At 48.7% G+C, this 13,739-nt stretch overlaps 1 protein-coding gene across 2 annotated transcripts; it reads right to left on the bottom strand.

The window, feature by feature from the left end:
* Positions 1 to 3,465: 3,465 nt before the first annotated feature.
* On the bottom strand, positions 3,466 to 13,124 carry LOC127605783 (tetratricopeptide repeat protein 14-like). Of its 2 annotated transcripts, XR_007963665.1 has the most exons (13): positions 12,595 to 13,124; positions 11,639 to 11,769; positions 10,972 to 11,171; positions 9,698 to 9,782; positions 9,423 to 9,552; positions 9,169 to 9,324; positions 8,952 to 9,023; positions 8,751 to 8,870; positions 8,545 to 8,667; positions 8,104 to 8,221; positions 7,089 to 7,198; positions 4,550 to 6,966; positions 3,466 to 4,340 (listed from the first exon to the last, which is right to left on the bottom strand). XR_007963665.1 is itself a non-coding variant. In XM_052073556.1 (12 exons), the coding sequence occupies exons 1-12, from the start codon at positions 12,726 to 12,728 to the stop codon at positions 6,150 to 6,152; spliced, it is 2,196 nt and encodes a 731-aa protein (XP_051929516.1). In that variant the 5' UTR covers positions 12,729 to 13,124; the 3' UTR covers positions 4,471 to 6,149. The 2 variants fall into 2 exon arrangements, 1 of the variants encoding a protein (XP_051929516.1); XM_052073556.1 differs by lacking the exon at positions 3,466 to 4,340 and having other exon boundaries at positions 4,471 to 6,966.
* Between the last annotated feature and the right edge of the window lie 615 nt (positions 13,125 to 13,739).

Genomic DNA, 13,739 nt, shown 5'->3' with positions numbered 1-13,739 from the left:
ATGCTGCCGCTCGTCTCTTGACTGGTACTCGTCGGAGGGAGCAAATCGCGACTCCTCGGGCCTCCCTTCACTGGCTCTCGACGCATTTTAAGATCCTCTTCGCCGAATGCTGGGCAAGCCCCCCTCTCCTCGCTGCCCGTCTTGAAAACTCGTTTTCAAACTCATTTTTATTCTTTGGCATTGGACTCCGCATGGGTCTTGACTTTTAGTTGGACTGTTTTTTGCGCTACCACCCGTCTATGTTCTTGTTTCTTTGTCGTCTGAATTCTTTTCTCTCCATGTACAGCGCTTTGGATACCGCGGCGGTTGTTTTCAAATGCTCGAGAAATACAGCGTTTAAAATGGCGCATTTTACAATCCACTATTTTGATCCGATCCAAATAAGTCGAAAAGTCTGATTTGCCAATTAACGAGTCCATATATTTAACGCCAGTTAACCGAGGACAAGGGGCCCGTAAATGGAAGGAGGTGTGGGGGGGGGGGCGTTACTAATGCTATCAGAGCAAACGTGTTAGCATCTCCTGGAAATCTGTCCCAAATCCTCGACGTTGCCCCTGTTCCCTTTTAATGCAAACCAAATGAGCTTGCGGCGTAATAAGAAGCTTCCCAGAATTAGTTTTCATTTGCAGAAAATTGCAAGGCAAAAAAAAAAAAAAACCCCGACTTTTATCTCTGAATTTCACTCCTGTATAAGCAAAGGAAAATAAGGCCTTCCCTCCCTCCGACATTATTCGGATGACGTTCCATCAGTAGCAGCGGCAAGAAATAACATTGTGCAAATTCTATGCATGTTAATGATAAATAGAAATCCACCTGCTCACAGATAAAATGAGTTTAATTTCACCCCGGCCGCCCCCCCCACCCCCCCACCCCGCGCCACCACCAAACCCACGCCGGTGCGCCTGCTTGGCCTTTTAGAAATTACTTATGCACAGCTATTATTAAAATAGGGGAGCGAGCAAATGAGAAAGAAGCGCTATCTCTGGAGGGAGAGTGGCTGGCTTTAAGACTGCCGCCGCCGCTGCTTGTGCAGCAAAGACGCTCGCTCGGCTTCACACAGTCAGCGTTTCTTGCTCGTACAAACGTGCACACACACACACACACTCACAGAGTGCAGCCAAGCCGCACTCCCGCTCAGCTTTTGTGGCAGCTACGACCCTGTGTTTACTAAATTAACCCAAATCCTTTTTTGGAGAGTTTAATAGTGTAATGGAATTTGCAAGCTTTTGGAGAGCATCCCGAGGAGTGTCTATTTACTTGCTAATACTAGCGTAGCATAGGGACAATGCCTGTGTGTGTGTGTGTGTGTGTGTGTGAGCGCGTGTGTGTGTGTGTTCGCGCCACAGTGCAGTGTGTCGACTTGGATTTCGGAGCGAGACACAGCGCGTGCACTTGTTTCGTCTCGAATGTTGTTGCGGGAAGAGAAACGTGTTTTTGAGTTTAGCACGCGTGTCTTCCTTCACGCTTGTTCGGAGAAGCGGAGGACTTGAGAACGAAATGCTGAAAGCCGAGGGGGGTGCGAGGGGGGTGGGGTGGGGTGGGGGGGGCAACCACTCATACGCAGTGACTCAAATTTGCATCTGCTTAGATAAGAAAGACAAAAGGTCAAAAAGGTCAAAAGGTCAGGTGTCAAAAGATTTGGTCCAGAGCAGGAGGAGATATCAAAAAAAAATTCTTTTCTGGCCCATGAACGGAATATGATGACAACATCCAAACTGGAAGTAGGCTCGAATTCAAACCGAACAAGTGCCGATGGTCGAATGAAAAAAAAAAAAGTAATATAAAAATACATAACTGTCAAGGAAAAGTGTTCACGAATTAAAATGCAAAGAACAACCACTCCCGATTCGCGACTTCTCCGGCAGCAAGCGGTACGAATGTGTTCAAAATTCACGGAGCAAAAGCGAAGATGTGATTTGTAAATGCGGGTGAGGCCTTGGGATGATGTTTGCCCCCCCCCCCCGAAACCGCCGCCTAGTCATTTGCGTCACGGGACAATGCGTGCGCAGCCTTGAAGAATAGCCGAGCAGTCAATCAGAACTTCTCCAGTCACCTTTAGGGGTGACTGTTGGGCTTTTCGTCAATCTTGGCAGTTTGAAGACGAGCTGCCAAGCGACGGCGACCGGGATGGGGGGGGTACGCCGCTGAATGGCAGCGGAGGACCTTTAAATTCCTCATTACGGCCTAACACGCAGACAGGACGTGTGATCCGATTCCATTACTCGCTTCCCTGTATTGTCACGCTCACAGAATTCAATGTAGTCGTCCCATTCATTGAGGAAAATGAAAAAACGCCCCCCCCCCCCGGCCCCCCACCTCGTCTCTCACTGGAACGCTGCGCTAACACTAATTTAAAATGTCTCATCTCCTCGCGCATGTTCAACAGTCTGATTGCCCGGACTCTGAAGAGAGAAGCCGACGAGGAGGAATCCCTCTTTATGAAAAGGCCGTCCGGAGGAGGAAGAGGAAGAGGAAGAGGAAGAGGAAGAGGACTCACCCAGGCGAGAATCTGCAGCTTCATCAGAGTCGGTCAAGCAGGGCAGCCGACCGCACAAACCAACGGCGGGAGAGGCCGTCACCTTCCATGACAAAAGACTCTTTTCTTCTTCTTCTTCTTCTTCTTTCCTTCCCCGACCACATTGACACTTTCAGTTCATTGCGGCAGCGCAAGGTCACCATTTGAATCAAGTCTGTGAAGTGGGCGCTTAGAGGACAGCCATGTCGTTTGCTCTACAGAGCACACAACTTGTTGAATTAGCTCTGACCGACTCTGATTTCCCTGACGAGCAGACAAGGAACGGCGCTGACGGAATGCAAAAGCACGCTGAAGTTCAAATAGGTTTCAAAACTTTATTGAGAACCTTTGCTTCAAGGGGCGTGTTGGGCATTTCGGCCTGTCACATCAAACGCGGTGAGCAGGAAAACGATGCGTCGCGACAACCCGAAGCTTTGCGCCAACTGGTGGGGTTTCATACCTCGTCGACTTTTAGGGTTGATTTTCTAAGTGACATTGTCGTGCGGAGCAAATTGAACGGAGATTTGCAGGAGAATTAAAAATATTTTGTTCAAACTGCAGAACACAAACTTCCTCTCGGGGAAAAAAATCTATGACGTATGGTGATTGTGGCGACGAGTTAGCAATAGCGGTTTTGCATTTTCCTGACTTAAAATACACTCACGCAAGGTTCGCATTAACATACGCTCCTGTTCTTTATGTCAATTGCAGTACAATTAGTTTAAAACTTGGTTTTGCTATTTTCTATATTTTTTTCAACGTTCTTCTTGTCTAGCAGTCTCCTAATTGTAGCTGTGGAGAGCTTTTTTACATGTTGCATATTGGTAAACAACAAAAAGCAACAGCCGTACCTTCTTGACTCGAACACAATCGTTACATTTGAAATATTTTCAATCAAGTATATCATAGTATCATACCTTGCGTATAAAAAAAACTATACGCAAATTTTTAAAAAAATTATATAACACATTTAACATTAAGAAATTTAAGCAAAGCATGCTTGATGTCTGTGTGGAAGGAAACCTGAACCCCCCCTAACCCTCCATGGAGTAAGTTATTGGAGCTGTGGCATTATGTTGCACTGCCCTCCAGTGGACAAGAGAAGAGATGCACACCCGTCACTATTGGACCGAGGCGGAGTTGTCCGTTAACAACCCGACAGTAACTCCAATTATCTACTGTATAGTTGGCACTTTAAAAAAGATATTTTTTTTAAAAGGACAGACGTACAGTACAGTATGTGACAGCAGCAACAATCACAAGAGTGAGCGTTCGGTATTAGACTCGGCGGTTAATCTGCCCGGCGAGATATCGCATAGAACCGCTGTGCCGCATTTCTGATGATGGGCCCAGTAATGATCCACGGTTTGGCAGCTAAGCCTGAAGTAAGCTACTTTTGCCAAGGGTGATACACGGCTGGCCACACACACACACACGTCGGTTGCGTGTGTTTGATTATTGAATCAAATATGTGACACCAAGTGGCTTAAGGCGGCCAGTAAGCCAAGCAAGCCAATTTGGGGGTGACTCAAACGAGATCATGTAAAAAAAAATAATTTTAAGAAATAATTTTAATATACCGCAGCAAGGATACGCTGTGGAAATGGACAAGAAACCTATTAGCATGGCATTAGCATGACGTCATACGTCAGCACTGCTGTCTGTGCTATGTCGTGTTAGCAGTCGACAAATACGTTTTACTCATACGTTGCCGGTGTGTTCGAAGCGTGAGAATGTTTACTCAAACGAGATCATGTAAAAAAAAGTTTAAGAAATAATTTTAATATACCGCAGCAAAGATACGCAGAGCAAATGGACAAGAAACCTATTAGCATGGATTAGCATGACGTCATACGTCAGCACTGCTGTCTGTACTATCTCGTGTTAGCAGTCGACAAATACGTTTTACACATACGTTGCCGGTGTGTTCGAAGCGTGAGAATGTTTACTCAAACGAGATCATGTAAAAAAAAAGTTTAAGAAATAATTTTAATATACCGCAGCAAAGATACGCAGAGGAAATGGACAAGAAACCTATTAGCATGGCATTAGCATGACGTCATACGTCAGCACTGCTATCTGTGCTATCTCGTGTTAGCAGTCGACAAATACGTTTTACTCATACGTTGCTGGTGTGTTCGAAGCGTGAGAATGTTTACCAAGTGGTCCGAGAAGTGCTCAATAGTCCGCCCGAAAATACCGCTGCGTTGGAAAGCAGGAACACGCCTGACTGGGGAAAATGTGTCCTCGATTCTCAGAATACGACCATTCGATAGCTGAAGCAACAAACAGTAACGATTGAAGGGAAGCGGCCAGTTCCCTTGCATTTTATCGGCGGAAAAGCACAAGTCGTTAAGTGCGTGGCTGTATAAAGGGATTTTTTAAAAAGTTCCGAGGTGATGTCGTTTGCTTGAAGTTAGCTAACCGCGGGAGGGACGCCGCACGTACGTTCAAGAGTGCATTTGGTCGCCACTTGGGACTTCAAACGCTCGCGCTTGCCCGGCTTGTTCGCCGTCGAAATCCTGACGTGAAAAGGGCCGTCCGCCGCGCACGGCGAGCCGGAAGGCGGCTTCAACAATTCAAGCAACGTTTTCGAGCTCTTGCGAGTCGCTCGAAAGGTCTTCAAAGAAGTTGCGCCGTCGTGACTCGGGTTTTCACCACTCTTGCGCCATCGCGGCCGTTAGAAAGACCGCAAATGAACACCGAAATGGAACGCGGACGCAAAAGTCACACGATTCAAGTAAGACTTTATTGAAACTTACATTTGGGGGAGGGGGGGGGGGCAAAACGAATGAATGGGCGAACGAACATCTCGAGACGTGGGTTGACGTGTATAGGCGCAATGCACTACGTAAGGCCATCAATAACGCTCCACGAGATTTGCCGTCTATACCAGCTGACTTTGGAACGCCCTGAACTGGTCGCCAGCCAGTCATATGAGCAAACGTGGACAAAAACAAACAAAGAATTCCCATTCTTTCATGCAATAAGCTCCTATCTGGGCGCTTCTCAAAAATATGCTCCAGGAATGTGACATGAGAGCACAACGACAAACTTGTTCAAAAAGCAAGTCCGAATGGTTTGTTTGAAATGGCACCTTCCCTGTCCTGGACTATGAATAAAGAAAGATGGGACGCTCGAGACTTTGTTCGCAGACTGTTGAATGTTTTTGCGGTACCTCCATCGTTTGATCTCGGAGCGCTCGGTACCGGAGCACCGATACTCAAGTTACAAAATAATAAAAAGGTTTTTTTTTTTTTTTTTAACACTTGACCTCTGAATGGTGATTCATGGACGTCATGTTACGTGTCGTTCCGTTTGAGGATCACGTGGACACGGCAACTTATTAGCCGTTGGCTTCGCAAAATCTTGAAATGCGCGCAGCGAAACGATATGGAATCCCGCGCAAAGAACGAGTGTGAAAACTAAATTCCATCATCTCATTTGATTGACCATTAAAAAAAAAAAAACTAATTTGACTCTGGATCCTACTTTTGGAGAACCACCCCGATTGTTTTTCTTTGAGAGATTCACCAATCGGAAGGTTTGTGGGCGTGCGCTCGACGTTTGGCGTCTTTCGACGGGGGCTTCTTCAACGGCAACCAATTGCGAGCAATTCTTCAATTCTTTCCTTTCAAATGGAATTTGCCGCCTTTTTGGCTCCGATGCCTTTCTCCTTCTGAAACTTTGCAATCTGCTGAAAGATGTCCAAGAGGTTTGCCGGAAGGTCTTCTTTGGACCTTCCTTGCGGGAGCGAGATCTCTTCCTCCTGCTCCGCTCGGACTCGGGCCTGGTCCGACTGGCTCCAACCGGCTTGCCCTTCTGCAGCTTTTCCTTCCTCCGGCAGTGTTTGATCTTTGGAAAAATCGTTCCCTGGCCCTAATTTTCTGGAATACGCCGAATCGGCCGAGGAGCAGGAAACTCTGCGCTTCCTCTCATCGACGCAACTTCTTTGATCGGCCGTCCGTCTTTCGCTGCTCCTGGTCCTGCCGTCTTCTTCTGCGCCTGAACTTGCGCTCCTACTTTGCCTGCTCCTTTCCCTGGCGGGGTGCGACGGCCACTCGCAGACGTCGTCGTCGTCTTCTGAGGACGGCGACAAAGAATACAGACAGATCCTCGGGCCGTTGGCATCTTTGGGCTTGGTGCTGGGCCCCCCCACATCCTCCTCCTCATCGGTGGCCCCGAACGCCTCCCACGTCTTTTGGTCGAGAAAGGTGGCGGAGGTGTCGGGGGGTGCCGGGTACCACTCGTCCTCCTCGTCGTCTTCCTTCCTCTTCCTGCCGCGCTTTCCCTCGTCGCTCCTGCGCCTGCTGGCGCGGCGCTTGCTTCCTCGCGCCGACTTCCTCTTTTTCTTTTTCTTTTTTTTGGCTCTCCTGCGCGAGGACGACAACGACGACGCGGAGGACGAGGAGGACGAGGAAGAGGTCGACCTCTTGCGTTTTCTTTTCATCCTGACCAAAAGAAAGACGCCGGGCGGACCTCTGATTGGGTTCGATACTCACGCGATGCTTCGTTCTCTTCAGTGGCCGTATGCCTAACCAAGCCCCCCCCCCAAGGTGCGGAAATAACTCACCTCTTCTCCTCTTTTAAGAGCTTACGCAATTTCTCAGCACTGCTCTGACTGCTTTTGGCTTTCTCTTCCTCTTCCTTCGCCAGCGCTTCTTCCCGCAGGCGAATGGAATTCTTTACGCGCGCCGGGCGAGACGATTCAAGGCACGGTCAACGAGTGAGGAATTTTTTTTTTTTTTTTTAAATCAGCGCCGGCGCAATCACCAAAAGCCGTAGATGGAAGGCGGTCGTTTGGCGGAGGGCGAGTAAAAGTACGGAAACGCAACGCGGGAATTGTTTTTTACAGTGGGCGGAGTTACAGTGATGTGTGGACCAATGAAATCGCGGCGGCAGCCAAGAAATGGGGGGGAGGGGGCAGATTGTCCCAAAAGTTTTGAGCAGAGACAGAAAGGCGACAAGGTTACCGTCGGTGGATCACGGGCGAGGGTTGCAGCGGCGGAGGAGTCGTCATTTTCCACAGTCAATTCCCCCCCGCGTGACAAAGGCCGTGTCAGTCCGAAGGGCAAGTACCGGGGGGGCGGGGGCGGCAAACAAGATGCGCACACACACACACACACGCAAACAAAACAACAACAAAAAAAATCTCATCAGTATTACAAACCACGCGGACAAAATCAACCTCCGAAGAGGAAAAACAAAAAAAGTGAATGCTCGCAGAGGACAAAATGCTCCAAAATGGCCGCCGTGAGCAGAAATAAATCCACCAGAATTTAAGAGCCACGTGATAACATTCTTACAGCAAGACTCAAACTTTTTTTTTTTTTTTAACTGCTCACTTTTGTTTGACCTGAACATTTTTGCTTTGACGTTGAGGCACTTTGTTGTTAACCAACCAAAAAACAAAAAAAACACACCACCTGGTAGAGCGCTAACAACAAACAAATGTGTATTGCGATTGCTACTTTGCCATTCAAAGCGTGGCTCTGGACGTCAGCCCCCCCCAACCCCCCCCCCCCCCCCCCCCCCTTCAGCATGCGCGATACACGGCGGAAGGTGCTGGCGTGTTGAGGCCCACCCACCTGGATGGTCTCGGTGATTTTCCTCAAGGCCTCCTGAGCCTCGGGGTTTGCGTCATCCAGAGAAAGCGCTCGCCTGTACACGCCTTCCGCCGTCACCAGCTTCTCTTGTTCCTCGAGTCTACGCGGGAGAATCGAGTCGCGTCAAGGCAGGTTTGAGAAAAGACTCCCCCTTGGTGCTAAATCGCCCGTATGAAAATAGTTTGAAAGCGCTCCTCGGCCATCTCCGGAAAAAAAAAAAACAGGCCTATTTGCCGATTTTGCGCTAACGGCTAACGGCTAACGGATCTCGGCTAACGGGCTGCACCACTTTGCAACTCCAAAGCGGATGACCGTCGGCGGGCTCAACTAGGACAGGGAAGGTAGACTGCGACATGCTCACTCGCTGGTCACACAAATGCGTTCTTGGTATTTCGTGGAGCAGCCCCCAAACGCGCAACTTACTGTTTTCCTCTCTCAACCAGTGTTTGGCAAAGGTACTTCTTGGCATTGCGGTGATCCGGGCACGTCTCCAGCGCCAATTCGAAGTCCGATATGGCCTTCAGGATCACGCCTTTGTTTGCATACCTGGGGACAGAACGCCCCGATTCGATCAAATTGTAAATCAACAATAACGATCTTGTTACGACCCCCCCCCCCCCCCCACTCACAGAGCGCCGCGCGCCACCAGCGCTTCCACGTTATTGGTGTCGATGTCCAAAGCTTTGTTGTACTCATTCATGGCTTCCACGTGGCGACCCTGCTTGAAGTGGCCCACACCTGCCTTGACACTGGGGGGGGGTAATGATGAGTCATTTATGTCTTGCAGAAAACACAACCAAGTCAAAACCGCCCCCCCCCCACACATTTACCATTTCAAGGCCCAGGATGCCGACTGCTTCTTCCGGATGACGGACGCAAAATCTTCTTTTGCAAACAGCTGACTGGAAGACGAGTGACGGATGAGCGCGGCATGGCGGCGAGCGTCGCGGCGGTCGTATTTCGGGGGGGCCGTCAGCTCGCCCCCCCCCCCCCCGGCGTCGCCCCAAAATCATACCGTAGAGGAACGGCGGCGGCCACCGCGTTTACCTTTGGAGGCCTCGCATCATGGACGGAGGATGGACGTCACTGACGCCGATGTTCTCCAGCAGGTAGTCCACCACGCAGGGGTTGTGGTAGCCGTGGCAACCCGTCAGGATGCGCTCGTACGTCTTGCTGAAGTCGCTGGCTGCGCAAACGCTACGACTGGGACGCCGCGGCAGACGCGATTAGCAAAAAAGTGTATTCGTCCGCGCCGGATGGCGTTTTTGTTTATTTTGTGAGCGCTATTTTGGTGTCCTCACTCGTATTGCACGGGCAGCTCCTCCCTGGTCACGACTCCGAGTTGGATGCACTCGGATTGGCCAGAAATGGATGCTTGCAGGAGGGAGACGGTTATTTTTTCCTGGTAGCGGTCGATATCTTTCACAAGGGCTACAAAAACAAAAAGAAATACGTTGGCATGAAAACAAAACGGACCGAAAATTGCGTTTTTATGGCTCCAATGAAACGTGATGACGCTCCGTCCACCATTTTCCAAAATTGGCGTTCAAATCGACGGAATGAAGATTTTTCTCACCTCTGATCAAGTCCCCGATCTGGTAGTAGGACAAAGGATCGTCGTGGCTGCCGGCTGAGGGGATTTCTTTAATGTGACAAAGAGCCTGCGATGACAAAAGAAATCTGAATTCGGTTAAAAAGACGGAGCGGCGACGACGCATCGGCATTTGAGGTTTCCGCGATCGACTGACGAGACCGCACTCATTCCGCCGATTGACAGGAGGCCCCCCCCCCCCCCCGAATTCTCTCAATCGCATCTTTCAAGGCCATTTTGAGGAGAACAACACAGCCCAAATGCATTTGGCTGTAGCTCGGGTTTCTAAACCGCCGGTGTCCAAACCACGGCCCAGGGAGCCATTTACGGCCCGCCATCCATTTTGTTTGACAGCGATTGGTTCTCGGGGTGGCGGCCCGGTAGTCCAGTGGTTAGCATGTCGGCTTCACAGGTGCCGGGTTCGATTCCAGCTCCGGCCTCCCTGTGTGGAGTTTGCATGTTCTCCCCGGGCCTGCGTGGGTTTTCTCCGGGTGCTCCGGTTTCCTCCCACATTCCAAAAACATGCGTGGCAGGCTGATTGGACGCTCTAAATTGTCCCTAGGTGTGAGTGTGAGCGTGGATGGTTGTTCGTCTCTGTGTGCCCTGCGATTGGCTGGCAACCAATTCAGAGTGTCCCCCGCCTACTGCCCGAAGACAGCTGGGATAGGCTCCGGCACCCCCCGCGACCCTTGTGAGGATCAAGCGGCTCGGTAGATGAATGAATGAATGAATGAATGAATGGTTCTCGGGTGTCACAGCTCGAGCTCAGGTTTCTAAACCGCTGGTGTCCAAACTACGGCCCAGGGAGCCATTTACGGCCCGCCATCCATTTTGTTTGACAGCGATTGGTTCTCGGGGTGGCGGCCCGGTAGTCCAGTGGTGGGCACGTGGGCTTCACAGTGCAGAGGTACCGGGTTCGATTCCAGCTCCGGCCTCCCTGTGTGGAGTTTGCATGTTCTCCCCGGGCCTGCGTGGGTTTTCTCCGGGTGCTCCGGTTTCCTCCCACATTCCAAAAAACATGCGTGGCAGGCTGATTGGACGCTCTAAATTGAGGTGTGAGTGTGAGTGCGAATGGTTGTTCGTTTCTATGTGCCCTGCGATTGGCTGGCAACCGATTCAGGGTGTCCCGCCCGAAGACAGCTGGGATAGGCTCCAGCACCCCCCGCGACCCTAGTGAGGATCAAGCGGCTCGGAAGATGAATGAATGAATGAATGAATGGTTCTCGGGTGTCACGGCACGAGCGGAACACCGATCTTACCGATAACTCCAAGTCTTCGATGTCTCTGTTCAGCCCGCCCGCCATGCAAATGAGCGTAAGAAAGAAGCCATATTCGCGAACGTTGTTGATCCTTCCCACCACGATGTCGCCTCGTTCCAAATCCCGGTAAAGCATGGCCCTTCTCTCCTCAAAAGGCACCTCCATGAATAACTCCAGGGGGGGCATGGCAGCATAAGCCTCTGGAAAGAACATTACGAGGCATTACAATCGCTTCGATGAGTTTTTAGGTCTGAGCGAATGATGACATCAAATTGTCACTCGGGATAAGCTCTGCTCGGATTTAAAAATATATATATTTTTAAAAACAACAACTAGGAGTTGCATCTGGCTGCTCAGCGCAATACAAGCAATAAATTGAACTTAATAGCAGTTGTCGAAACAACTCCAGCAAGAAGATTTCCTATGGGTTCATTTGGTAGACAATAAGCCGCGCACAAAAGATTGTGTGGAATCGTACGCCTGATAAGAATGAATAATGCTTTGGATTTATTTTAACCGAGCTCATCGTGGCAATTCAACAAAGGTAAAACAAAGTCGTCCATTTCATGCATCGAGTTACCGTCCCATTTTAAGATGAATAAAAATAAGGTTTCGAATGCAAGGATTTCATTCGTTGGATCCGGACAAAGCGTTAAGCGTGGACAACCTGCGGCTTCCTCCTGTCGCGGTTGTTCTTCTTCTTTCGGAGTCGCAGTCTTCCACGATGGACTGAAAAGAATGTCAGCCTTCCGAGCAATGAACTGCTCCACAAGGGGGCTGCTCTGCTCTTCGCCATTTCTGTCAAGGAGCATCATTTCAGAGTTAAAGCTGAAAAGTCACACCACAGCCTTGCCTGACAAAATAAAAGTGCTTTGCTGCCATCTTGTGGCAACTAGAGGCAATGATAACATCATGGGGGGCGGAAATAGAACTACATTTAAAGCAGTCCCATTGTCGTTCCTACCGACTGCTGTCAGGCTGATGAATAAAAAATAACAATCATAATAATAATAATAATTAAATGATGTGAAGGTAAATTGTAAATAGTACTGCGATTTATCCATTTGTGTTCATATTGTATTTGATTGAAAGATGTTTGTTGTTGTGGTTTTTTTTTCCCCCTTCTTTCTACATACATTCTTGCTGCTGGAGGCTGTAAATTTCCCCATTGTGGGACAAGATATCTTATCTTATCTTATCTTAACAAAAGCCACCATGGCTCGCCCATAGTCATGTACATTCAAGGTAACAGGTACTAACAGCAATGAACATCAGATTTAAGAGCGGGATGGGGGGGGGGGGTGAGGCAGCAGGCACAAAAAGTAAGAAGGGAAGCTTGACAGGACAGACGTGATATGAGAAATATCAAGTCAAATTTATTTATATAGCCCAAAAATCTCAAAGGGCTTCACATGCCCAGAGTTGACAAATATTAACAATATCCCCTGAAAACAACCCCCCCTCAAAAAAATCCATCTGGGGAAAAATGAGAAACCTTGAGAAGGGGCCGCAGATGGGAGAATACCCCTCCCGCAATGACCAGGCTGCGAAGGATGCCGAGTGGGCAACATTTCAAACAAGATGGTGCTAAGGTTTGGAGATGACGACGGTAGGAAGGCTTACCCCTCATACGGAGCCTTACACAGGTCAGCCACCACGGCTTGAAAGTCGGGATTCTCAGTCTGTTCACATTTTAATGTGCTGAACAAGGACTCTCCGTGATACGTCAGACACTGCCTCAACAAGTCTCTGTCCATTATGCGCAGAAGAAGGGCTTACATTATTTCGCTCGGGAAAATAAATACGCGAGGTAACCACAATCGGTGCCAGGCAAACGGGATTGTGGAAAGGCATGGAAGGAAGCTAACGATCGAACTGGTTTGGTCTGAGCAATATCTCAAACTAGCACGATTACTAGCATTGCAAACTTGCAAGCAAATGAAACCGAACGACGGATTACGCCTTCGTTCACTATTTTCGAGAGAAAAAAAACAAACAAACGTAAAAACCCCAGTATTTCGATAATAAACGGCTCTTACAAGACTGATTTATCCGAAATGAAACGCTTTTTTTTTCTCCCCAACGAACAACAACGCTGAGTGCTCTCTGCTTAAATGTCAACGGAGCCACACGCAGCCATGGGACTGAGCATGCGCAGACGGTGTTACACGATAAATGGTTGTTTTAAACAAATCAACACGCGGAACCTCATTTCGCCTCTGACAGTGTCTATCGTCAATAAAATAATGGATATTATTATCGGTAATATAGTCAGGCCCTAGGCAGTTATAGATCAAACAATCATACTACTTTCTTTATAAAGTAAACAAACACATTATCGTATTTTCTGAAACACGAGAAGTCAGAAGCCAAAAATATATCGCCAATCCCACAAACTTGGATATTGAGACATTTCAAGAAACACATCTTGCACGAAGCAAATTTCATGCCTATAAAAACTCAAGTTTATCAACTCACAACGTGAAAATTTGAGAAGGAGCCGAGTGGAACCACACATATGCTCAAAACCTGTTTGGCAGTCTTAAAGTGAATTTGTTCTTTTGTTGTTGAAATTCAGTTCATTGTCTGCTTATTAGTAGCCACCTGACACCGACACCAACTGGCTAATATCCATTGAAAAGGCTCCATTGTCTGGACATTCCAAGTTTTGTTTTTTTACCCCCTCTCCTCAGTCCATTTTATTTTGGGCGAGTGTGGTGGTGGGGTAACTAAAGTGTACACCACTGTGGCTGGGGGGAAAAAATTAA

This window comes from Hippocampus zosterae, chromosome 8, assembly GCF_025434085.1.
Source record: "Hippocampus zosterae strain Florida chromosome 8, ASM2543408v3, whole genome shotgun sequence".
NCBI lineage: Eukaryota > Metazoa > Chordata > Actinopteri > Syngnathiformes > Syngnathidae > Hippocampus > Hippocampus zosterae.
Note: the sequence above shows the minus strand (reverse complement) of the source record. Positions and strands in the feature narration are given on the sequence as shown.